Raw genomic sequence first — 26283 nt, 5'->3', positions numbered from 1 at the left:
TTCTTGTTTCCATCCTGATTGAATAACTCTGTTAGGTTAAAAAGCCATCAAAGTGACTAGTATTGAGTTTTGAATGAAGAACTTGCAGCAGCAACCTACATCAGACTTTTACACAAATCCAAAATAGATAAAAAACCAAATCAAACAAATGAATCAAAAATATTACTTTGTTATTTTTTTATTGGAGAAAAATATTCAATATCACATGTCTGTGAGTGGCAAAGCTATGCAAATAGTTGCTCTCCAAAAAGAATATTGCTGCCTTTCTGCAGTTTGATAAAGGCCACTGGACAATTCAGACCACTAATGGATCAATGTTTTGTCAAAGGATGAGACTAAAATAAAGTTTTTCTTTAATGAAAAGCGATATAATTGGAGAAAGAAAAAACAATGCATTACAACATAAAAACGTCATACCATCTGTGAAATATGGTGGTAATACGAACATGATTTGCCCCTTTTTACTGCATCTGAGCCTGGATGACTTGCCATCATTGATGGAATAATACATTAGGAATTTTATCAGAAAATTCTAAAAGAAAATGTCAGGACATCTGTCTTTGAGCTGAATATCAAGAGAACATGGGTCATGCAGCAAGTCAATGTCCCAAAGCACACAAGTCATTCCAAAATAATCAAAATAGTCAAAATAATGGTCAAAGGAAAAAAGTTAAAAGGGTTTGTCTATTTCTATCCTTAGTGCAGTCTTCCTCACAAACTGACCTCACCATACTTCTATAAAATGGCTGCTGGTAGAGGAGCATGTAACCAGAGAGCACCAGCTTTCTTTAATTGTAAAAAAACTTCACTTTAAATCGGCTTTTCATTTGTAGGAAGCTAATAGACTGGTGACATGCTCCTGTATCAGTAGCCATTTTACATTCAGACGTGCTGGTCAGTTTGTGAGGAAATCTGCCTTCATAGGAGAAAGTGGCCAACCTCTTTAATGTTTTAGAAAGGCAAAGTAAAAGTCTTGACATTAATCCTATAGAAATGTTGTGGAATGACCTGAAGCAAGCAGTTCCTGAGTGAAAACTCTCCAACATACAGACGGGGTCAAAATTGTTGGTACCCCTCGTTTAATTACAGAAAAACTCACAATGGTCACAGAAATAACTTGAATCTGACAAAATAATAAATAAAAAATCTATGAAAATGAACAAATGAAATTCAGACATTGCTTTTTCAACCATGCTTCCACAGAATTTAAAAAAAATAAAACTGTAATCTGCCTGTACTGAGATATGTGACAATGATTAAATTCACAGGTCGTGTGCAGAGAACCACAAGCATCTGTGGTTGCGATGTTTGATCGAGCTGGGACTAGCTCAGCCATGTATGAGAAGCCAGAGTCTGTTCTTTTTAGTTAGTGCCTGGACAAGGCTGAGGATCTATGTTTATGAGTTTGTTTGAGGCTGTGCAACCTGTGGAAAGCAATACATACTACAGTTAGGTCCATATATATTTGGACAGAGACAACATTTTTCTAATTTTGGTTCTAGACATTACCACAATGAATTTTAAACAAAACAAGTCAGATGCAGTTGAAGTTCAGACTTTCAGCTTTCATTTGATTGTATCCACATTAAAATTGGATGAAGGGTTGAGGAGTTTCAGCTAATTAACATGTGCCACCCTGTTTTTAAAGGGACCAAAAGTAATTGGACAGATTAAATAATTGCAAATAAAATGTTCTAGTACTTGGTTGAAAACCCTTTGTCGGCAATGACTGTCTGAAGTCTTGAAGTCATGGACATCACCAGACGCGGTGTTTCCTCCTTTTTGATGCTCTGCCAGGCCTTCACTGCGGTGGTTTTCAGTTGCTGTTTGTTTGTGGCCCTTTCTGTCTGAAGTTTAGTCTTTAACAAGTGAAATGCATGATCAGTTGGGTTGAGATCAGGTGACTGACTTGGCCATTCAAGAATATTCCACTTCTTTGCTTTAATAAACTCCTGTTAGCGTGGGTGGTCAGGAGCCAGAATCTCCAGGAGTGGACCCTCTGGACCGTGGCACCGAGGGGCCACGGATGAGCTGCCAGGTGGAACCGACCCCTGTACAAGGACCGTTAGGAGCAAGCCCAGGGATTCTAGTACCACGGTAGCCGATACCGAGAGGGGGGGCTCAGAATGGACTGGAGTAGGAGTGTGAGACTGAAGCGTAGACTGTAAGGGTGGAATATGGAGAGATGGCTGGAGCGGAACACAGGAGACAGGACTGGAGTAGGACTGTAGGAGTGTGGATAGCTGGATGGAGCAGGAACACCGAAGGCAGGACTGGAGTAGGAGGGAACAGGAACACAGGAACAGGACTGGAGTAGGATGGAACTGGAACACAGGAACAGGACTGGAGTAGGACGGAACTGGAACACAGGAACAGGACTGGAGTAGGACGGAACAGGAACACAGGAACAGGACTGGAGTAGGCTGCAGGGAACACAGGAGACAGGGCTGCAAGGCTGCTGCAGGAAACACCGCGGAACGAAACGAGAGGCTGCAGAGAGCACAGGAGAAAGCAGGACCCAGTGTGCAGGGTAACACAACGATCAGGCGCCTCTCTCAGGGGGAAGCGGCCTGATATAGCCCCGTCTGGTCTGCCATTGGTCCGAAGGTGCTTCCGGGTCAGGGCACAGCCGGAGCATAAGAAGCAGCAGGGAGGTGCGGCCGCGGCCTATAGCACATGTGCATTGCATGCAGGGATGGCGTCGGCCACGAGCCCGTCAAAGGTGACCGCCGTGGCCGTCGGGTGGAGAGGCTGCGGCGTGGGAGCGGAGGCCGGGTGAGTATGACGGAGCGGTGTAACAGTAACCCCTCCCCTAAGCCGCCCTCCCTGGAGATTAGCAAGAAATCTCTTGAGGATACGAGGAGCATTGATATTCTCCCGAGGCTCCCAGGATCTCTCCTCAGGACCAAAGCCCTTCCAATCAACAAGAAAGAATGTCCTACCTCTAACCCTCTTCATAGCGAGAATGTCCTGCACTTCAAAGACATCATCGGCACCCACTGGCTGAGGACCAGGATGAGGCAAGGAATGGAAGCGATTCAGCACCACAGGTTTCAGGAGGGAGACGTGGAAGGTGTTCGGGACCCGGAGCGAAGCAGGCAACCTCAACTTGTAGGCGACTTCGTTGATACATCCAAGAATTTCAAACGGACTGATGTAGCGTGGTCCCAACATGTAGGAGGGCAGTTTCAACTGGATGAACTTGGAGGAGAGCCAGACTTTGTCCCCAACACGATACGGTGGAGGATCCAATCTCCTTTTGCAGGCATAATTCGTCATCTGATCAGCGGACCTCGAGTGACGTATTGGTCTCAGCCCAAATCTTGGAAAATTCAGAGGACAAGGCGTTGGCCGCGGGTACCTCGGAGGCAGGGGTTATCGGAAGAGGAACACCAGGATGTCTGCCAAAAACAATGAGACTTGGCCGAGGACTCGCCAGCATGGTTGTTATAAGCAATCTCTGCCCAGGGGAGTAAGTCGACCCAATCGTTCTGGTGGGAGTTGGAGAAATGACGTAGGTACCCCGTCAACGTCTGGTTGGTACGCTCTACCTGTCCGTTGGACTGTGGATGGTAGGCCGAGGAGAAGTCGAGGGAAACGTTCATGAGCTTGCAAAGTGAACGCCAGAACTTGGAGGTAAACTGAACCCCTCGGTCAGACACAATGCATTGAGGTAGTCCATGGAGTCTGAAGATTTGGTGAATGAAAACTTTGGCCAGCTCCGGCGCCGAGGGAAGACCGGGCAGAGGGACGAAGTGGGCCATATTGGAAAAACGATCCACCACCACCAAAATGACAGTGCAGCCCGAAGAGCGGGGTAGGTCGGTGATGAAATCCATGGCGATGTTTTCCCAAGGAACCCGCAGGAACGGGCAACGGAAGCAACAAGCCGGACGGAGGTCTTTGTGGCACTTTGTTTTTAGCACAGGATGGACATGAAGCCACAAAGTCGAGTACATCTTGGCGAAGCGTGGGCCACCAGTAGTGACGCGTGATAAGATCAAGGGTCTTCTTAGTTCTGGCATGGCTGGCCAGTTTGGAGGAGTGCCCCCATAGGAGGACCTTTCACTTGAGGTTCTCAGGCACAAGCGTCTTGCCTGGAGGAGGAGTAAGCCAGTTCACTGGAGCCACTGTGATGATCCTAGTGGGATCAATGATATGTGAAGGTTCCTTCGCGGTTTCATGTGGCTGGAAGACCCTGGACAGGGTGTCGGCTTTGGTATTCTCGTTGCCAGGATGGAAACGGAGCTCGAAGTCAAATCGGGTGAAAAATAAGGACCATCTGGCCTGAAGAGAGTTGAGTCTCTGGGCAGACTGGAGATAGGCCAGATTCTTGTGGTCTGAGAAGATGACAAAGGGATGGACAGCTCCTTCCAGGAGGTGACGCCATTGCTCCAAGGCCAACTTGATGGCCAGGAGATCCCGGTCGCCGATCGAGTAGTTACACTCGGATGGAGAAAAGGCCTTCGAGAAGAAGCCACAAGGGTGCAGGCGACAGGAGGCGGTTCTCTGGGACAATACTGCCCCGGTCGAGGAAGCGTCCACCTCGAGTACAAAAGGCCGATTACTCTCAGGGCGATGCAGGACCAGAGCCGTGGAGAAAGCCCGGTTTAGGGTCAGAAAGGCCTCTTCCGCCTCAGGAGTCTAATCTTTGGGGGTAGTCCCCTTACGGGTGAGAGCAGAAATAGGTCTTGTGTTCGCGGAGAAGTGGGAGACAAATTGCCGGTAATAATTGGCGAATCCGAGAAATCATTGTATTGCCTTTACTCTAACAGGGCGAGGCCATATTGAGAATGAATGGCAGACAACTTCTCGGGGTCCATCCTTAGACCAGCGTCGGAGATAATGTATCCCAGAAACAGCAGAGAGGTCTGTTCGAAGAGACATTTCTTGATTTTCGCATACAGGCGGTTCTCCCGAAGACGCTGTAGCACCAGGCGGACACTCTTTCTGTGGGACGAGAGGTCCGGCGAGAAGACGAGGATGTCGTCTACGTACACGACCACGCAGGAGTATGGGAGATCCCGGAAGATCTCATTGATGAACTCTTGAATCACCGCCGGAGCATTGCAGAGACCAAAGGGCATGACCAGGTACTCGTAATGGCCATCTCAAGTGTTGAAAGCGGTCTTCCACTCGTCACCTGCACGGATACGGACCAGATTATAGGCTCCCCTGAGGTCCAGCTTGAAGAAGACCCGAGCCCCTCTGAGACGGTCAAACAGCTCCGGAATGGGTGGAAGAGGGTACCTGTTCTTGATGGTAATTTTATTCAAGCCCCTATAGTCAATGTACGGCCGTAGAGTTCCGTCCTTTTTGACGAAGAAGAACCCGGCTCCCGCGGGCGAAGAGGATTTCCGTATAAAGCCTTTGGCGAGGTTCTCTTGGTCGTACTCGGACATGGCGGTGGTCTCTGCGGGAGACAGGGAGTAGATTCTGCCGCTTGGAGGGGTTGAACCGGGAACAAGTTCAATTGGGCAGTCAAACGGCCGGTGTGGAGGAAGGACCTCTGCTTCCTTCTTATCAAAAACATTGGCGTAGGAGCTGTAGGAAGACCTGGAAGGTCTGGAAGTGACCGACGAGCGGCCGACAGGCAAACAGGAGTCAGACAGCGAGCTTGGCATGGGTGCCCCCAGCAGAGTATCTCCCCAGAAGACCAGTCGAGAACAGGCTGATGAGTCCTTAACCATGGAAGGCAGAGTAGAATGGCGTGAGAGAGCTGCAGCAAAACGTAAAAGGCTATCTTCTCAGTGTAAGGCTCCGACTTGTTACTCCACTTCTTCAGTGACCAAGGTTACGGTCACCTGTAGCAGTTTGCCATCCACTGTGGCAATCTGGATTGGGTTAGATAGAATAACCACGGGAATTTGGTATTTGTCCACCTCTTCAGGTTGAATGAAGTTACCTGCCGAGCCCGAATCCACGTAGGTCACCTCGGACCAAGGTCACTCCCCTGAAACCAAAAGCACAGAAATCATAAGAAGTTGAGAGGGATCATCATCACCTAGGGAAGCCTCTCTTACCTGACCTAGGAGGAGAAGTTTCCCTGTCTCTTAGGACAGGTGCGGACATAGTGTGACGAATCTCCGCAATAGAGGAACAAACCTTGTGCCCGCCTCTATCTCTGACGCAACTCGGCCAACTTTAGGTGATCTGCCTGCACAGATTCGACCGAGGAGGAAGAAGAGGACCCGGCCGAGTGGGGACTGGCAGAACGGGTGAAAAGGGAAGCAGACCCGGTGGACCTCCTGTCTCTCGCTGACTCCCGAGCGCGCTCCTGGAAGCGTAGGTCAAAGCGGGTAGCCAGCGAGATAAGATCCTCTAATGTGGACGGGGTATCTCAACCTGCGAGTTCGTCTTTTATTTTGCCTGAAAGACCGCGCCAGAATGTCCCTACCAAAGCCGCGTTATTCCAGCCGAGCTCGGAGGAGATAGTGCGAAAGCAAATAGCGTACTGTCCGACCGTGAGAGAACCCTGATGTAAGTTAAAGAGTGACTCAGTGAGAGAGGCTAACCAGCCCGGCTCATCGAAGACTCTGCGAAAAGTATCCAGGAAAACCGGGAGACTCGAAACTACAGGGTCGCCACGTTCCCAGAGAGGATTCACCCAAGACAGGGCCTCTCCCTCCAGATGGGACATGATGAAGGCCACCTTGGGCCGATCCGAGGGATATTGCTGCAGCAACCATTCAAAGTGGAGGCTACACTGATTTAAGAACCCCCTACAGACTTTGGGATCCCCGGTGAAGCGAGGTGGTTTGGCGAGGTGGGACGTAGGGAGAGCTGTAGACGCGGAGGGAGGAGTCGGGGCTGTAGTGGCAGCCTGGAGGGCCGACAAGCGACTGTCAAAGGAGACCATGTAAGACAAAATGTGGGCTTGAGTATCTTGTTGCTGACCCAGCTCCTGTTGGAGACTGGCCAGCTGAGTGGCATTTCCAGGATCGGCCACCTGCAGGGCCAACAAACGAGTGTCCATAGACTTCATGACCGACATGGAGTAGGCTGCAGGGAACACGGGAGACAGGGCTGCGAGGCTGCTGCAGGAAACACCGCGGAACGAACCGAAAGGCTGCAGAGAGCACAGGAGAAAGCAGGACCCAGTGTGCAGGGTAACACAATGATCAGGCGCCTCCATCAGGGGGAAGCGGCCTGATATAGCCCCGTCTGGACTGTCATTGGTCGGAAGGTGCTTCCGGGTCAGGACACAGCCGGAGCATAAGAAGCAGCAGGGAGGCGCGGCCTATAGCGCATGCGCATTGCTTGCAGGGATGGCGTCGGCCGCGAGCCTGTCAGAGGTGACCGCCGTGGCAGTCGGGTGGAGAGAGGCTGCGGCGTGGGAGCGGAGGCCGGCTGCAGTGTGGGAGCGGAGGCCGGGTGAGTATGATGGAGCGGTGTAACAACTCCTGGATTGCTTTGGCTTTATGTTTTGGGTCATTGTCCATCTGTAGTATGAAACGATAACCAATCAGTTTGGCTGCATTTGGCTGGATCTGATCACACAGTATGGCTCTGAATACCTCAGAATTCATTCGGCTGCTTCTGTCCTGTGTCACATCATCAATAAACACTAGTGACCCGGTGCCATTGGCAGCCATGCATGCCCAAGCCATCACACTGCCTCCGCCGTGTTTTACAGATGATGTGGTATGCTTTGGATCATGAGCTATACCACGCCTTCGCCATATTTTTGTCTTTCCATCATTCTGGTAGAGGTTGATCTTGGTTTCATCTGTCCAAAGAATGTTCTTCCAGAACTGTGCTGGCTTTTTTAGATGTTTTTTTTTAGCAAAGTCCAGTCTAGCCTTTTTATTCTTGATGCTTATGAGTGGCTTGCACCGTGCAGTGAACCCTCTGTATTTACTTTCATGCAGTCTTCTCTTTATGGTAGATGTGCATATTGATACGCCTACCTCCTGGAGAGTGTTGTTCACTTGGTTGGCTGTTGTGAAGAGGTCTCTCTTCACCATGGAGATTATTCTGCGATCATCCACCACTGTTGTCTTCCGTGGGCGCCCAGGTCTTCTTGCATTGATGAGTTCACCAGTGCTTTCTTTCTTTCTCAGGGTGTACCAAACTGTAGATTTTGCCACTCCTAATGTTGTAGCAATTTCTCGGATGGGTTTTTTCTGCTTTTGCAGCTTAAGGATGGCTTGTTTCACTTGCATGGAGAGCTCTTTAGACTGCATGTTTCCTTCACAGCAAAACCTTCCAAATGCAAGCACCACACCTCAAATCAACTCCAGGCCTTTTATCTGCTTAACTGAGAATGACATAACGAAGGGATTGCCCACACCTGTCCATGAAATAGCCTTGGAGTCAATTGTCCAATTACTTTTGGTCCCTTTAAAAACAGGGTGGCACATGTTAAGGAGCTGAAACTCCTAAACCGTTCATCCAATGTTAATGTGGATACCCTCAAATGAAAGCTGAAAGTCTGAACTTAAACTGCATCTGAATTGTTTTGTTTAAAATTCATTGTGGTAATGTCTAGAACCAAAATTAGAAAAATGTTGTCTCTGTCCAAATATATATGGACCTAACTGTACATATGTTTGGATCAAAAAGGCATTGACTGTGTGAACGCTACCTAAGGCCTACCAGAGTGAATTCCGACACAGGGTTGAAGCTGTTTTGTAGGTAGCAATGGGCTAGTATTCCTCCAAGCCAATGTGCAAAACTAATCAACAGTTACCAGAAATGTGTAGATGCTGTTATTACTGCACAAGGAGATCTCACCAGATCCTTAAAGAAAAGCTTTTGCCACTCACAGACTTGTGATTCTGGTTTCAAAAGAGGAAAAACTAATATTTTTGACTCATTTGTTCGATTTCTCTGTATGCACTTTTCAGACTGATGTGAAAATTTTAGGTCAAATTTATGTAGAAATATGGAAAATTTCAAGTCCTTCAAAAACTTTCAAGCACCACTGTAATTAGACACAGCAGAGTTGAAGATGTGGATGCACCAGAAAAGCAGGGAAGAGTTTGCTATCAGGTATCTTGCTGCAGCAGAGTTGAAAGTGTGAACACCACCAGAATTAGCAGGACGGAGTTTGGTAATAGTAGCTTGTGGCAGGATCGCAGTGTGAGGCAGCTGAACATGGATAATCAGACACTAGGCTTGAACTGAATCAAGTGAAAAGTGTGGCTTAACTCGACACATGCACAGTAGAATCACCCTAAAAAGGATTTGATTGATGAAATCAGTGATGCTTGCCAGGTTACAATTGTAACATGGCTTGGAATAGTACAGAGCAAGTTGGCCATAGCAGAAGGGAGCAAAACTCAAGGCTTGAGCTGGGACAGGTGACCAAGATCCATTTATGCTGCACAATGAGCAGCGTTAGGGTGCCGTTTCACATAGCGACGCACCAGCGATCCCGACAACGATACGACCTGGTAGGGATCGATGGTGCGTCGCTACATGGTCGCTAGTAAGTTGCCAAACAGGCAGATCTCTTGAACGACGCATCAGCAATCCCGACAACGATACAACCTGGTAAGGATCGCTGGTGCATTGTCATACAGCAGCTATTCTGAACGATTCCAGCCTGATTCCCTGACTTCTGCGTCGCCAACGCCAAAATGGCCCAGGACATTCGAGCACGATCAGCGATATCCAGCGGGGGGGCGGTCGCCGCTATGTGTCACATGTAGCGAGGTCGCTGTTCTGTCACAAAATCGGTGATGCATTAGCGATCTCGCTATGTGAGACGGGGGCTTTAGACATGTTTGCTGGGCATCGATCAGTGAACATAGGCCAAATCTGCTTATGATGCTCCATGAATGAAGAGAGTAGATCGTTCAGTGCACAGAGCTGCCATTAATCTTGGCAGCATAAGTCGATGCACTGCTGAGAACAATGATCTTTTGAGCACACCAAAAGATCGTTTCTCCGAATGAACGAGGGGTTTACTCATTCGTTGGGTGAAGAAATGCCTGCTTAGACTGCATAATTATCATGAAACAAGCAATCTTAGGAAAGCTCATTAATGATAATCGTGCAGTGCAAAAGGCACCTCAACACTGTCTAATTTCGTTTCCAATCATTATAGTCTAAACGCTGCAGACATAAAAAGGAATGGAGTTCAACTAGATTTGAGAACTTTTACTCTTATCAATAGGTGGTGTCTGGGGCTGCAGGTCTGTGCTAAACTGGAATCCCAGCCCAGACCACAAACAGTGAACCTGTTTTTGGAAACAAATGTGTCAACCCTTGGAGCCCTTGCTGCTAATCAGTAAAGCAAACAGCTTGTTCAGGCTGCTGCTTCCAGCTATCACTGTACTTAAAACACATAAAGCCCCCGTTACACACTGCGATATCGCTAGCAATATCGCTGTAAAGTCACCGATTTTGTGACGTTGCAGCGATATTGCTAGCGATATCGCTGCATGTGATACTTACCTCCGACCGGCTCCCCCGCTGCTCATCGTTGGTCGCGCAAGAAGCTCCTGGACCGTTTCTCGTCGGGCGCTTCCTGTGGCGCCGACGAGCGAGGCGTGGATGCGGGCGGGAGGACGTCAGGATCGCCGCGTCTGACAGGTAAGTAGCGACCCCCAACTCCTGCGATGTCGCTGGTGAGATCTGCCTGTGTGGCAGCTCACTAGCGACCACTTAGCGATGCACCAGCGATCCATATCGTTGTCGGGATCGCTGGTGCATCGCTACGTGTAACTGTACCCTAAGGCCATTTGCGTCAGGTTTTCAGTGGAGATACCAAGCACAATACAAGTGGATGGGATTCTATACAGTTCCATTCAAACTGATATTTTTCAGCCAAGCCCTGAGTATTTTCAAATTTGAACTATGCCCTATAGTAGCAGATTTCTCATAGATTTTGATGCTGTTTTGTGGCCATATAGGCGGATATTTACCGTATCTGCATTATGATAGAACATAATAAGAAGCTCAATTTTATTTTATTTTTAAACAGTAGATGTCAGTATTAAAACTTATGCTTTTGGCAACATTATTTCAAGTCATATTAACTTACTGTCACGCCTTTAAAAGAGGCTTAAAGTAAAATGAGATTTAATTAAATGTGTGTCCTACTGCAGACCGGGCAGAGGCTCCTGCTGCAGCCTATTGTTTAAAATTCAGCACAGGATGGCAAGAAGAAACAGAAGACACACGGACGATTTCTTGTGACGCATAAGATTTTGTTATACATTTGTCAGTTTCAATAACAGTATGATCAAGGAGGAATTACATGAGATTAACAAGGGAAATTTGTATGCACTTTGTTAGAAGAGTAAACAGTCTTTCTGCTAGGGTGTATGTGAGCAGTCATGTGAATGTTATTACCTTAGCGTATCCATGCAAGCATGTGTATGAAATTAAGAAATTAATACAAATTGCAACACCAGGAGGAAAAAGTTGTGGAATTTTGGAAAATCACTGGATTGATGGACATGTTAATGATATGCAAATGATGAAAAATAAAACAAAATTTTAAAAAGATCTAAATTTATTCAGCATCAGCGCCATGTTTAAAAACGACACTCACTTACACGCCTTGGCTGCCATCGATGAGGTTATTGGTCATCTTAGGAATGTTCTGCCGGGCCGAATGCACAAGGACAAATCACTAAGAAAGTGACAGCATTTAACATTTGTAAACACAAGAAAACCATGGGGAACCCTGTGAAAGTTTAACCTATAACAAAATAAATATTTTGTACTTGAACACTGTTTTCCACGGAAGACAAACTGTTCAGGACCTTTCCACATCAGTCCAGGTGGTCAGAAGAAGCCTTATTTAATATACAGTCCAATGAATAGAGGAAAGAGTTTTCCAGAAGTAGTCCACAAGCTATAGCGATCAGTGACAGGGCTCGGCTCCCATTCAAGGTTACTTGGGGAGGCAAAAAAAAAAAAAATCTTTTAAACAATATTTTGATAAACAAAATACTAAAGATTATGATAACACTACTAATTAATACACTAATTATTATATGAACCATGATAATAATACTTCGTATACACTGTTTTTATATTTGTAATTCATTTTCAGATCTCTGCTTGTCATAAGTGAAAATCAAAATTAGTTGCAGCTTAAAACCTTTTCTGCAAGAGAAGAGTTAGAAGAGAGCAGTAATACCCTTAAAGGTTTGCCTCATCATATTAAGGCTACTTTCAGACTTCAGTTTTTAAGCATCAGGCGCGATGCGGCGAAAAATGTAAAAGCCGGATCCGGCGCCGGTTGCCACCGGATCCGGCTTTTTTCCCTTAGACTTGCATTATTGCCGCATTGCGCCTGATGGCCATGCAGAGTGTCCGGCTTTTGCCGGATTCGGCCAAAAATGCCTGTCCGGCGTCTGCAAAAAACGTTCCCTGCAACGTTTTTTGACAGCGCCGGACCGCTTTTTTCCACTGCGCATGCCCGAAGACTCTCTCGCCCTCTCCCTCTCCTGCACAGTCTCCGGCCTCAACAGATGATCTGGGGGGCTGCGGCTTCTACCGGATCAGGTTTGACAACTTTTCACCGCAGCCCGCCGGATTTAAAAAACTAAAGTCTGAAAGTAGCCTAAATGGTTACGGTTGCTAAGTTCTTGGTAAAAACTCAAGAACAAAGGCATTTCATAGTTTACTGTTCGTTGTCTAGGTTATGGGCTATCTGCAGTCTCAGGGGCCAGTTTCCAGCCAAGTAGATTGGGCCACTGAAGGCTCTATGCATTTGGGCCTGCAGGCACTGCCCTGTAGCTAGCCAGATCCCTTGTGCTTAACCCATTGCTGCAGGGGCAAAGCACCGTTCATTTTTACCATACAGCGTACCAGAAAACGTAAAAATCTATGTGATGTGAAAGTGCAAAAACAAAACAAAATGCATTTCTGACATTTTTAGGCAGTGGGGGTCTAACACTACTAACCTGCAGATTAACCCCACCTCTGTAGGTAAATAGCATTTTTTTTTTTTTTTTTACATCACAGGTTCCCTGTCCACTTATTTTTTGTGGTGTGAGACAACATTTTTATTGATACCATATTGGGACAGATATGATATGTTGATATCTTCTTACAGCATTTTTCACAGTATCAATGTGACAAAAAAAAAGTTGGTTTTTAATATTTTTCTGGTTACAGCGTTTACCTATCGGGTTAATTCTCTTTACATTTTGATAGATCTGATTTTTCTGAATGTACCGATACCACATGTCTATTTTACTATCTTTATTTTTAATGGGTGGAAAAGAGGGGTAATTTGAACTTAAGTTTTAAATTTGAAAAAAAACAAACAAACTTTCTTTTACTGTATTTTAATAGTTCTCTTAGAGGACTTGAACCTGCGATCGTCTGATTGCTTGTGTTATATACAGCAATACCACAGTATTGCTGCATATAGTTAAAAACAAGATCTCCTTTGAAGTCCGGCCATGGGCTAGCTTTCAAAGGAGCTCCGTAATGACCCCCAACTGTTGTAGCAACCAATCGGCGCCCCGCAATCTCATCACAGAGCGCCGATTGACTCACAGAATGATGCGCCCCCATGCCGGTGAGCTGTTAATACTAGTGTCAAACTCTGATTATCAAAGACCAGGTTAACAGTTGCAGGTACGGGGTAAGCTCACCCTGCGAGCCCGTTCCATACACCCGCTACTGACACGCAGCAAGTATGTATGGCGGCTGTCAGTAAGGGGTTAATATCACATCTTTCTAACCTCGTGGGTTGAATGACTACATTAATTTCTTTCTGCAGTAGTGTATAATGAATGAATGAACATAACAAGGTCTTCTTTATTTTAAAAGAATGCGTATTAGGTGAACCTTCTTCAGCTCAAAAAGTAAAAGGCTTAGCAGTTTTTTTTCTGTATAGCAATAATAACATCCTTACCTCGGATTGCTTGAGTATTTGATGCAAGAACAAAAAGTGTGATGAGCCTTAAACACAGGGGAGTGTAATCGTGTTCCCAAATGACAGCAGGAATCAGCAGGAGTTTCCCGTAGCTGGACAGCAAAAGGGCTTTGAGAAGAAAAGCAAACTCAGAATGAGACTTCAAAGTCTTCGGTCTTGCCAGGAACAAAACAATGAAGATTCCCAAGAGAAATGCAGCTTGTTCTATGGAGAAAAATACAAATCTGTTATACATATACCGTACATGCATTTCATTATTTTTCTCTACATTCACGAACACTGAACATTAAAGGGGATATTCCACCCAAGCAAATGAAATCCTATCACTTGTACTAACATGTATATCGTCCAACGACTAGTCCCCCCTGCCTTCCTCTAATGGCTTATGTTTTTCATGTACAGGGGTACCATGAGCCCAATTCCCTTGAATAAATGTTTCCCAATTTTCAGTACATTCTATGGAAATGCGAATGGTTAATTCAAAACTATAGTTCCCAAAACAGAAGCCCCCATACAGTGGAGTTAGAAAGGTTATGAATCCGTCAGAATTTCTACTTAAATCTGACCTGAAACATCAGATTTTCATAAAAGTTCTAAAAGTAGAAAAAAAAAAAAAGAATCAATTCAAACAAATTAGACTGTCATTGTTTATTCAGGAAAATGATCCAATAACATGTCCGAGTAGCAAAATATGTGAACCTTTAGTATTAGCAGATAAATTTGAAGGTGAAACCAGAGTCTGGTGTTTTCAATCAAAGGAATGACAATCAGGTGTTTTGATTAACCCTTTCACCATCCAACTGTTACAGCATAGTGGATGGGATTTCAAGAAATCCCATGCCCACTATGTGAGCACCAATACCCGCGGCTCACCCGCAGAGACGGACATGCAGCATGCCAATTTATGTAGTGGAGACTACGCATACACTTTCATTAGATGCAGTATAACCGCATTATCTTCCTAGTCACATACATATTAAGTGCGGGAACGCAGCTTACTATGCATGTGTACTAATTTACATAATGGTGAATCATGTGACACAGCCAGAAGTACACAACACAGAAAGTGGAGGAAAGCAGAGAGAGGTCCCCTCCGTTTTAATAAATAATAATTTTTTTTAAAAAATGGAGTGGGGCCCCCTCTATATTTGTTAACCAGCCAGAGTAAAGCAGACTACTGGGACTGGTATTTCAGGCTGGTAGGGTTCCAATATCCATGAACCTTACCAGCCTGATAATACCAGGCCGCAGCAGTCTGCTTACCTTGGATGGTTAGCAAAAATAGTGGGACACCCTCCCAAAAAATAGCGTGGGGTCCCCCTATTTTTGTTAACGGTACAAGGAAAAAGCAGACAGCTGCGGCCTGGTATTCTCAGGCTGACGAGGCCTATGCATTTTGGCCCTCATCAGCCTAAAAATAGCAGCCGGCAGCCGCCCCACATTTGGCAACATCCAAAGATGCGCCAATTGTGCCACTTTAACAGGCTCTTCCCACTTGCCCTGTAGAGGTGGCAAGTGGGATATTTGTGGTGTTGATGTTACCTTTGTATTGTCCGGTGACATCAAGCCCACGGTTTAGTAATGAAGAGGTGTCTATAAGACATCAATCCATTACTAATCCTATAGTTATATGTTAAATAAAGACACAGCCAGAATAAAGTCGTTTAATTGAAATAATGACACAGACTCCTTTAATAGATCTTAATTAAACCATACTTACTGCATCACCTAATTCCACCGAAGCCCTCCATCTCCTGTAAGAGAAATAAAATAAAACAGCAACAGTATACCATACCTGTCCGCCGAGAAGATATACATACTGTCCCACGACGAGTTCAGCTCTGCTACATTTGGATGCCTTTGGCAGAACGGTGGCATTATGCCACCATCTAGCCTGACATGCAGACACAGCGGAACTTGTAGATGACCACCGGAGATAACTCTGTCTCCGGCGGTCACCTGCACTGCAGTTTCCACAATCAGCTGACCGTGAGAACTTGGCAAGTGACCAGAGATGTCCCCGGCGGTCGCGTGCACCGCAGTTCTCGGGGTCAGCTGAGCTCATCGCGAGAACTGCAGTGGATGCAAACTTCCGGCTTTGGCACAAGGTAAGACATTATTTAAGTTAGTTCACCTGCGTAGTAAGCTGTGTTCCCGCACATAATACGCATGTGACTATAAAGATAATGTGGTTTTACCGCATGTATTGATAGTCTATGGGAAATTTACGCTGTGGAGCCTGAGCGTCTCCCAACATAACTAGACATGCTGCGGTCTGAAAAGATGCGCCGCATGTCCGTTTACGCAGGTATGCCGCGGGCGTCTCTGAACGCATAGTGGAGATGGGATTTCTTGAAATCCCATCCACCATGCTGTAACATCCGGCAGCAGCGGGTGTGACACTGCGGATGTACGACGCGTCAAACCCGCAGCGTTTACTGACCGTGGGAACATACCCTTACTTTTTTATTTTTCGATCAATATGGCCATGTGATGGCTTTCTTTTTGCGGGACGAGTTGTGCTTTTGAACTACACCATTGGTTTTAACATATCATGTACTAGAAAATGGGAAAAAATTCCTAGTGTGGTGAAATTGCAAAAAAAGTGCAACTCCACAGTTTTTTTTTTTTTTTTACCATGTTCACTAAATGCTAAAACTGACCTGCCATTACGATTCTCCAGATCATTACAAGTTCATAGACACCAAACATGTCTAGATTCTTTTTTATTTAAGTGGTAAAAAAAAAAATTCAAAATTTGGTTAAAAAGAAAGCACCATTTTCCAAGACCTGCAGCGTCTCAAATTTTCTTTATCTGGGCTGGGTGAGGGCTAATTTTTTGCGTGCTGAGCCAACGCTTTTATTGATAACATTTTGGTGTAGGTATGATCTTTTGATCACCCGTTATTGCATTTTACGGTTGGGCATCGGTGAGGTGCATCTGGACCCCACATGGGTGAGGACATTCATATTATGGGCACTATAAACGGCACTTTATTGGAGCTTTAGGTTAGTGGATGTTTGGGGCAAGCACTTTCTTTCCCCTTTACAGTCACAGTGGGGATTCCCTTGACAACTTGATTGCATGTAGCTATTTCACTTGATATTGATGTACGTGTGATTTTTAGCAATCGTGATCAGGGGTAATTGTGGTGGTTTTCCTTTTAATCTCATGAATTCCCAAAACCCTCTATGTACCTAATTATAACTAATTGTAACAAGAGTGCCATATAGTAGTGTGTGCTACATATGGATAAAATCTATACCTGATGCATTTTCCTTGTGTCTTTTCCACCATAGGTATACACTCATTTTGATGGATTTTGTATTGTCTTGTGTGTAATTTTAAATAATCGTTTTAATGGATAAAAAAATTACATTTTTTACAAACTAGTCTCTTTTGGGGCGTTTTTGACTCCAGTATTCTCTGTAGGTTCAATTTTATGGGGAGTTGCCCATCAATTATGATGATATTATAATAAGTGATTTTTTCAGTTATGATACCTTTTGTTGCATTTTACTGTAATGTAGCGGCCAAAAAAGGGTAATTCTAGTGTTTTGACTTTTTTTCTCGTTACGCCATTTATCGATCTGGTAATTCTTTTTTCATGTTCATATATAGGGAGATTCTGTACGTGGCGATGCCAAAATATGTGTATATTTGACTTTTTTAAATTATTTTATTTTAAATGGTGCAAAAGTAGGGTGATTTGAACATTTATTTTTTATATTTTTAAAAACATTTTTTACTTTTTGCATGCTTCAATAGTCTCCATGGGAGACTACAAGCGCAGTACTTTGATCACCTCTGCTACACACAGGCGATGATCAAATTGCCTATGTGTAGCAGAAATGCTCACTTGCTATGAGCAGGGCGACGCTCATAACAATCTGGCAATGACAACCATAGAGGACTGCTTCAGACCTCTGGTTGTCATGCTGACACATCGGTGACCCGCGATCATGTGACGGGGTCACCTATGGACGGGATTAGCTTCCGGTAAATCCTGTTGTCAGAAATTGACAGCGGCATTTTACTAGTTAATAGCCGCGGGTGGATCGCAATTTCACCTGTGGCTGTTGCGGGCACATGTCAGCTGTATAGATCAGCTGTCATATGCCTGGAAAGGTGCAGGCTTCGGTGCTGAGTGGGAAATCAGACATCGGCGTATTATTACGCCCGATGTCGTAAAGGGGTTAAAGAACTGGGATCTATCAAACTCTGATTTTCTCATTACGTATATGGAAGAGTATCATGACACAAACTCTAAACATTTATGAGGACCTCAGGAGAAGTGTTATTGATGTTCATTAGGCTGACGAAGGTTACCAATCTACAGTCAAAGAGATTGTTTACAAATGGAGGAAAATCAATACCTGTAAAAGTCTGAAGTCACATAAGAAAGTAACCCAAGGTAATTTTTAAGGAACTAAAGCCCTCCATTTAATTAGCTAATGGTAAATGTTCACGAGCCCACCATCAAGAGGACACTGAATAAATGTGCATGCCAAGATTGCAAGACGAAAGCCACGTGGACAACCCAGAAGGCTACTGGGTAGGGTAATGAAATCTTTTGTAATTCGTATTCTCCAACTTTAACAAATTGTTCAGAAAAATGTGATTCATGGCTAATCAATTCACTGCAAGTGCTGTTAAGCCTACAAAAAGCCTAGAAAAGGTGTGCACTCTAATGGCTACTAGGACTGTACTGAACCCTTTTGTAGCTCATTAAATGTAAACACAGATTTAGAAATGGCAAAGTGACCTCAACAGGTCTAGCTAGAGGAAAACAAACAGCTATAGCTTTGAATGACACCTTTCACTTTGCCATATAATGCACTAAAAAATGGGAAAAAAATCTATTTTTATGATAACCAACAGACTTTAACTGGCACCAAACTGGGAAACCTGGGGCATTTTTTGCCACTGGTCCAATTTCTGAGCCAGAATTCCTTGAGATTGAGGCTTAGGGTATTTTCCTGAGAACAGACACAGTACAAAGGCACAATTGAATCAATACGTCTGAATGCTGAAGTGCGTCAGAAAAACATCTGGTCCATCATGTCAAATATAATGTACAGTAGCTGTCAGGGCTGTGGAGTCGGAGTCGGAGTCGTGGAGTCGGAGTCGGTGCTCATTTTGGTGGAGTCGGAGTCGGAGTTGGAGTCGGTATAAAATGGACCGACTCCGACTCCTAAAATATATAATAAATTGGGTACAGTAATTCAATGCAGGATGTGCTGAATATTTTTTCATAGGAGTTTGGGAAAGTTATGAAATGTCCTATAAATGGCTGTTATATTCCTGATCTAAGGCTACATTCACACACAGCGTTTTTCCTGTGTTTTTTGAGGATACGTTTTTCAGCTGCAAAAGTTGATCATCTTTTTAAAAAACTGCATCACCTGAAAGATTTTTGAGCTCATAGATAATGTTACTCAATAGCAAAAGCAGACTAGAAATCTGCTCTATCTATCCATTTATCCATATCTGTCTATCCATATCGTATCTGTACCAAAAAGAATGAAAACCGGGTAGTACACCAATATATATTCTGTTCTATCTAAATGTCTTGATTATTGGATCATAAAAATGATTAAATGTCTGAGGTTCACATTGTACTACAATAGATTTTTCACTTAAATATAAGCAATATGTGTGGGAGTCGGAGTCGGAGTTGGAGTCGGTGTAAGGGAAATTGAGGAGTCGGAGTCGGAGTCGCAGGTTTGGCTTACCGACTCCACAGCCCTGGTAGCTGTTGCTGCAACTGCTGCCTCAACTACTTATTGTAGCCCCAGGGCTGGCACATTTACTCTGTGGGGATCTTTTAATTAGCTGTGCAGTTGTGGGGTGAAAGTTTTACCAAGCAGAGAACACCGCTTATCCTGGTAATTTGAACTCCCTTTGGAAAGGCAGAAAACAATCATGAACTTTTTCCATTGTGATGGTCCAATAGTCATCCCTTTTCTTGATGGTAATGGCTCATTCACTCATCTATTAGGTGGTACGACAGCAACTGCACCATCAGCAACTTGACCAGGTGGGCAGCTTAGTTGGCACACAAGTGAATGACTGGGAGCATACTCCTATTTCCGCTACACTGTTGAGTTTCCAACACAGTGGTAAAAGCTGTTCTTCTAAATTAGGATTGGATTGACTTAAAGGGGTTGTCCAGGCTTTTCACATAATCTCAGTGCATATCTGGGCTGCAGAATGCTGACAATAAGTAATTTACCTTCTGTGGCCAGTTTGCAGCGTTTGCTAGATATCATCTCTTGCTTGTAAGAAAAACGTCCAGGGGGGGGGGGGGGGGGGGGGGAGTGTTCTGGCATTGAAATGAGAACTGGTCGTTTCTTCCTCAATAGTTTCACTTTCCATAGATCACTGTTCAGCGTGTGTCTGGGGGAGGAGCAGCTGGGTGGTCCTGCTCTCTGCACTGAGGCTGCTAGAGGGGGGGGATTTGTTACTGTGTGAGGAGGGATAGTCTTGTTCATGTGGTCGGGGAGGGCCTGTTGCTATGGAGGGTGGGGTTGTTGCTATAGAGGGCAGGTTTTCAGTAGAGTAGGAGGAAACGACCAGTTCTCATTTCATTGCCAGAACACCCCCCCCCTGGACGTTTTATTTACAAGCAAGAGCTGATATCTAGCAAACCCTGCAAACTGGCCACAGAAGGTAAATTACTTATTGTCAGCATTCTGCAGCCCAGATATGCACGGAGATTATGTAAAAAGCCCAGACAGCCCCTTTAAACTGCTCTCCTTGTTTGTAGAGCATCAAGTATGAAAAAAGTGCGCTATTAAGGTGTAGTACTGCAGTATATCACAGAACAATCAATTCAGTCACACTGACTCTGAAGGTTCAGAACCTCTCTATCACTTGGATCCGTGTATTATTCACAGACCATCAGTCTTATTTTCTATGTCTTTCAGCGCTGCAGTAGTACATGTAATCTCTCTAATTTAGGCATTTCTACCCTTATCTATGATATCCCTATTATGATGATATAATAATGATGAGCCATGTTCCATCCCTAGCCTGTAAAATCCTAAAATGGCCATGGCTTTCCCTGTCTACATATTAATAGTGATAGATTCCCCAAAGACTGGCTGCACTAGACCATGTGATGTGAAACCTGCAAGGCTCTTTGGGAAGGTATAAGCGGCCAGGCCTGATGAGATGTGAGCTCGATAAGGGAAATAAGGGAAGGAGGAGGGAAGGGGGAGGGGGAAAACTTGGAGGAGGAAGAGGAGGGAAGGGTATAAAAAAGGAAGGGGAGTAAGAAAGGGACAAACAATAGACCTCTGAGAATGGATTGGCACGGAAAATATTGAAATAATGCGACTGGCAAAATTAGTAACAGTGAGTATAGGACTACACATTGGAGGGAAAGGATAAATTCCATGAAGACCATTTTGCTTCATATTTTTTTTTAAGAGAGTTATTTAAAGCGATGGCAAGTTCAAAAGTATTGTGTGATATGATCCTGTCTATTATATTATTGTTTGGGATATTTGCTGATTTCCAATTAATTTCCTTAATCAGAAGTTTTGCAACTGAAAAGATATGCAAAGAGATTACCGTAATATGATTTTACTAGGAAGGAGATCGGTGTCTAGGGAAAGGAGAGAAAGTTGTGGAGATAAGGATACTGTTTCTTTCCATAGCTTAAATAATAAGTCATAAATGTCTATCCAGAAGGATTTTAGTTTAGGACAGGACCAAAAAAAAAATGTGTAAAATGTTACCAAGACCTTTAGGCCAAATTTATACAAAACTACGGTAAGGTGGAAAATTCTGAAGGGCTCACAAACTTTCAAGCACCACTGTATGGACAAGTTAAAGAAAAAAAAAAAGGTAAAACTCTTAGGCCATGTGCACACGATGCAGATTTGCAGCGTTTCCGCAGCGGATTTTACCGCGCAGAAACGTTGCATATCCGCATTGTGATGTACAGTATCTTTAAAATGAATGAAAAAAAAAAAAAACGCTGTGCAGACGCTGCGGATTTTTCCGTGCGGTTTTCGTGCGGTACAAAATCCGCAGCATGTTACTTCTTTTGTGCAGTTTTCTATCTCCCCTGTCACCAAATCCGCAGGGGGAAGACCGCAATGGAAAACCGCATGAAAACCGCGTGAAAATGGAAGAAATCCGCAGGAAAAATGCAGGTCATTTGACCTGCGGTTTTCTTCCATTCTGCACGGAAAAATCCGCAGGGCTCAAAACTCCGTCTGCACTCAGCCTTAGACCTCATTCGGACGTCCGTGTTGCACATATATGTGTTGTATCAGGTTTTTTTTTTTCATGGATACAACACACAGCTGTCAGGAGTTACAGAACCACATGATCTTGATTTCCCAGTTGGTACCATTTGTCAAAAGAAAAGTGGGGAAATCACGCAGATATCCCACTGCTGCCACTAATTTGTAAAGAACAAACACTTCCCCGTGACATCAGATTCCAAAGTATGGAATATATAGACTCTATACATCAGATGTCGTGGCGGAATGTCGGTTCTTTACAAATTAGTCGCAGAGGTGGGATATTTGCGTGATTCCCAGGTTGTTCATATATATTACAGTATATACTTGTGCATAAGCTGACCCAGAGTATTAGCTGAGGCATTTAATTTTGCCATGAAAAACTGGGAAAACTTGCTGACTCGAGTATAAGCCGGGTACACATTGTCCTCGCATCTTCGTATGCATGGCTCCTCATCCCTATCTTTGTATGCATAGCTCCTCATCCCCATCCTTGTATGCATAGCTCCTCATCCCCATCCTTGTCTTCATAGCTCCTCATCCCCATCCTTGTCTTCATAGCTCCTGTTCCCCATCCTTGTCTGCAAGGCTCCTGTTCCCCATCCTTGTCTGCAAGGCTCCTTATCCCCATCCTTGTCTGCAAGGCTCCTTATCCCCATCCTTGTCTGCAAGGCTCCTTATCCCCATCCTTGTCTGCAAGGCTCCTTATCCCCATCCTTGTCTGCAAGGCTCCTTATCCCCATCCTTGTCTGCAAGGCTCCTTATCCCCATCCTTGTCTGCAAGGCTCCTTATCCCCATCCTTGTCTGCAAGGCTCCTTATCCCCATCCTTGTCTGCAAGGCTCCTTATCCCCATCCTTGTCTGCAAGGCTCCTTATCCCCATCCTTGTCTGCAAGGCTCCTTATCCCCATCCTTGTCTGCAAGGCTCCTTATCCCCATCCTTGTCTGCAAGGCTCCTTATCCCCATCCTTGTCTGCAAGGCTCCTTATCCCCATCCTTGTCTGCAAGGCTCCTTATCCCCATCCTTGTCTGCAAGGCTCCTTATCCCCATCCTTGTCTGCAAGGCTCCTTATCCCCATCCTTGTCTGCAAGGCTCCTTATCCCCATCCTTGTCTGCAAGGCTCCTTATCCCCATCCTTGTCTGCAAGGCTCCTTATCCCCATCCTTGTCTGCAAGGCTCCTTATCCCCATCCTTGTCTGCAAGGCTCCTTATCCCCATCCTTGTCTGCAAGGCTCCTTATCCCCATCCTTGTCTGCAAGGCTCCTTATCCCCATCCTTGTCTGCAAGGCTCCTTATCCCCATCCTTGTCTGCAAGGCTCCTTATCCCCATCCTTGTCTGCAAGGCTCCTTATCCCCATCCTTGTCTGCAAGGCTCCTTATCCCCATCCTTGTCTGCAAGGCTCCTTATCCCCATCCTTGTCTGCAAGGCTCCTTATCCCCATCCTTGTCTGCAAGGCTCCTTATCCCCATCCTTGTCTGCAAGGCTCCTTATCCCCATCCTTGTCTGCAAGGCTCCTTATCCCCATCCTTGTCTGCAAGGCTCCTTATCCCCATCCTTGTCTGCAAGGCTCCTTATCCCCATCCTTGTCTGCAAGGCTCCTTATCCCCATCCTTGTCTGCAAGGCTCCTTATCCCCATCCTTGTCTGCAAGGCTCCTTATCCCCATCCTTGTCTGCAAGGCTCCTTATCCCCATCCTTGTCTGCAAGGCTCCTTATCCCCATCCTTGTCTGCAAGGCTCCTTATCCCCATCCTTGTCTGCAAGGCTCCTTATCCCCATCCTTGTCTGCAAGGCTCCTTATCCCCATCCTTGTCTGCAAGGCTCCTTATCCCCATCCTTGTCTGCAAGGCTCCTTATCCCCATCCTTGTCTGCAAGGCTCCTTATCCCCATCCTTGTCTGCAAGGCTCCTTATCCCCATCCTTGTCTGCAAGGCTCCTTATCCCCATCCTTGTCTGCAAGGCTCCTTATCCCCATCCTTGTCTGCAAGGCTCCTTATCCCCATCCTTGTCTGCAAGTCTCCTCATTCCTATCCTTGTATGCATAGCCCCCATGAGGAAAGCTTAAAAAAACAAAAACAAAAAACATCCTACTTACCTTCCCTGCGCTCCCTCGCTGCATCTTGTTCCGATGCTCACAGCTCCAGTGGCGGGGTGATCACCTGTCCCCGCTCATTGTGGTAATGAATATTCACCCCATGCCTATGGGAGTGGAGAGACGTGAATATTCATAACTCTTAAGTAGCGAGCACCCGTGATAGCCTGGCAATGAATATTCATTTCTCTTTAGCAGCGGGCAAAAGGAGTTAGCGGCAGTCGCTGGTTCCTGCCTTCTGTGAACTGCTGCTCCGCCACTCCCCCTCCATCTTCTGGGACAATGACTCGAGTATAAGCTGAGGGGGGCATTTTCAGCACACAAAAAAAAAACGTGCTGAAAAAAACTTGGCTTATACTCGAGTATATACGGTAGATATCTATCTCTCTCTCTCTATATATATATATATATATATATATATTACCGTATACACTCGAGTATAAGCCGACCTGAGTATAAGATGAGGCCCCCAATTTTGCCACGGAAAACTGGGTAAGCTTATTGACTCGAGTATAAGCCGGGCATGAATTGACCCCTCATCCCTGTCCTGGTATGTGTGGCTCTCCCCCCTCCCAGTATGTATGGCTCGGCTCCCTGTCCTCCTCAGTGCACCCACCGTCCTCCTCCGTGCACCCCCCTTCCTCTTCCGTGCACCCACGACCTCCTCCGTGCTCCCCCCGTCCTCCTCCGTCATACTCACCCTCCTGTGCAATCGCTGAACGTCCCCTGCATCCTCCGTTGTCCCAGGGCTGGCAGCTTCTTCCTGCATTGAGCGGTCACGTGGTACCGCTCATTAAGATTCACGAATATGGACGCCATGCCTATGGGAGTGGAGTCACGTCCATATTCATGCCCTTAATGAGCGGTACCATGTGACCGCTCAATGCAGGAAGAAGCTGTCAACCCTGGGACAAAGGAGGATGCAGGGGACATTCAGCGATTGCACAGGAGGGAGAGCAGGATGTCCCAGCCACCTGCTCCTGCCACCTCTCCTCCTCCCCCGCTGGTTTCTGCACAATGACTCGTGTATAAGCCGAGGGGACATTTTCAGCACAAAAATATGTGCTGAAAATCTCGGCTTATATACAACTCTGGCAAAAATTAAGAGACCACTGCAAAATTTTCAGTTTGTCTGATTTTTCTCTTTATAGGTATATTTTTGAGTAAATGTAAATTCCTCTTTTATTCTATAAACTACTGACAACATGTCTCTGAATTTCAAAGCATCAAATTTATTTATTTTCAGGAAATGAGAAATGGTGAAAATAACTAAAAATACAGTGCTTGCAGACCTCAAATAATGCTAAGAAAACACGTTCATAATCATTTAGAAACAACAATACTAACGTTTTAAAGCAGGAAGAGTTCAGAAATCAATATTTTGTGGAATAACCATGATTTTTAATCACAGTCTTTCACACTGCTTTTGGGTGACCTTATGCCACTCCTGGTACAAAAATGTAAGCAGTTCTTTGTTTGATGGCTTGTGACTATCCATCTTCCTCTTGATTAAATTCCAGAGGTTTTCAATGGGGTTCATGCCTGGAGATTGGGCTGGCCATGACAGGGATTTGATGGGGTGGTCCTTCATCCACACAATGATTGAGCTAGCTGTGTGGCATGGCACATTGTCCTGCTGGAAAAAAACAGACCTCAGAGTTGGGGAACATTGCCTGAGCAGAAGGAATCAACTGTTTTTCCAGGATAACCATGTATGCGGCTTGATTCATACGTCCTTCGCAAAGACTAACCTGCCCAATTCCAGCCTTGCTGAAGCATCCCCAGATCATCTCCGATCCTCCACCAAATTTCACAGTGGGTGCAAGACACTGTGGCTTGTACGCCTCTCCAGGTCTTTGTCTAACCATTAGGCCTGTTTCACACTTCCGTTTTTGTGTCCGCCAAACGGATCCGTTTCCGTTTTTTTGACGGAAACGGATGCCAACGGATCCGTTTTTAAAAAAACGGATCCTTTTTTTTACGCATCCGCGGTAACCGTAATGGAAGTCTATGGGACAAAAAAAACGGATCCTGCAAAAAATGGCGGATCCGTTTTTTTACGGAAAACAACGGATTTTGA

At 45.2% G+C, this 26283-nt stretch overlaps 1 protein-coding gene across 5 annotated transcripts in view; it reads right to left on the bottom strand.

Annotated features, from left to right (window-relative positions):
• Positions 1-11449: 11449 nt before the first annotated feature.
• Positions 11450-26283, bottom strand: part of ARV1 (ARV1 homolog, fatty acid homeostasis modulator) — a 56226-nt gene continuing 41392 nt past the window's right edge. For all 5 annotated transcript variants that reach the window (XM_073557644.1, XM_073557643.1, XM_073557647.1 and 2 more), the window contains 2 exons: positions 13832-14056; positions 11450-11854 (listed from right to left, as the gene is read on the bottom strand). In XM_073557644.1, the coding sequence (XP_073413745.1) occupies positions 11730-11854; positions 13832-14056 (350 nt within the window). In that variant the 3' untranslated portion in view covers positions 11450-11729. The remainder of the gene's footprint in view (positions 11855-13831; positions 14057-26283) is intronic.

This window comes from Dendrobates tinctorius, unplaced genomic scaffold (genome assembly GCF_039654945.1).
Source record: "Dendrobates tinctorius isolate UK_male_01 unplaced genomic scaffold, ASM3965494v1 ptg000250l, whole genome shotgun sequence".
Lineage (NCBI taxonomy): Eukaryota > Metazoa > Chordata > Amphibia > Anura > Dendrobatidae > Dendrobates > Dendrobates tinctorius.
The sequence above is the reverse complement of the archived record's forward strand: the minus strand, read 5'-3'. Positions and strand labels throughout refer to the sequence as shown.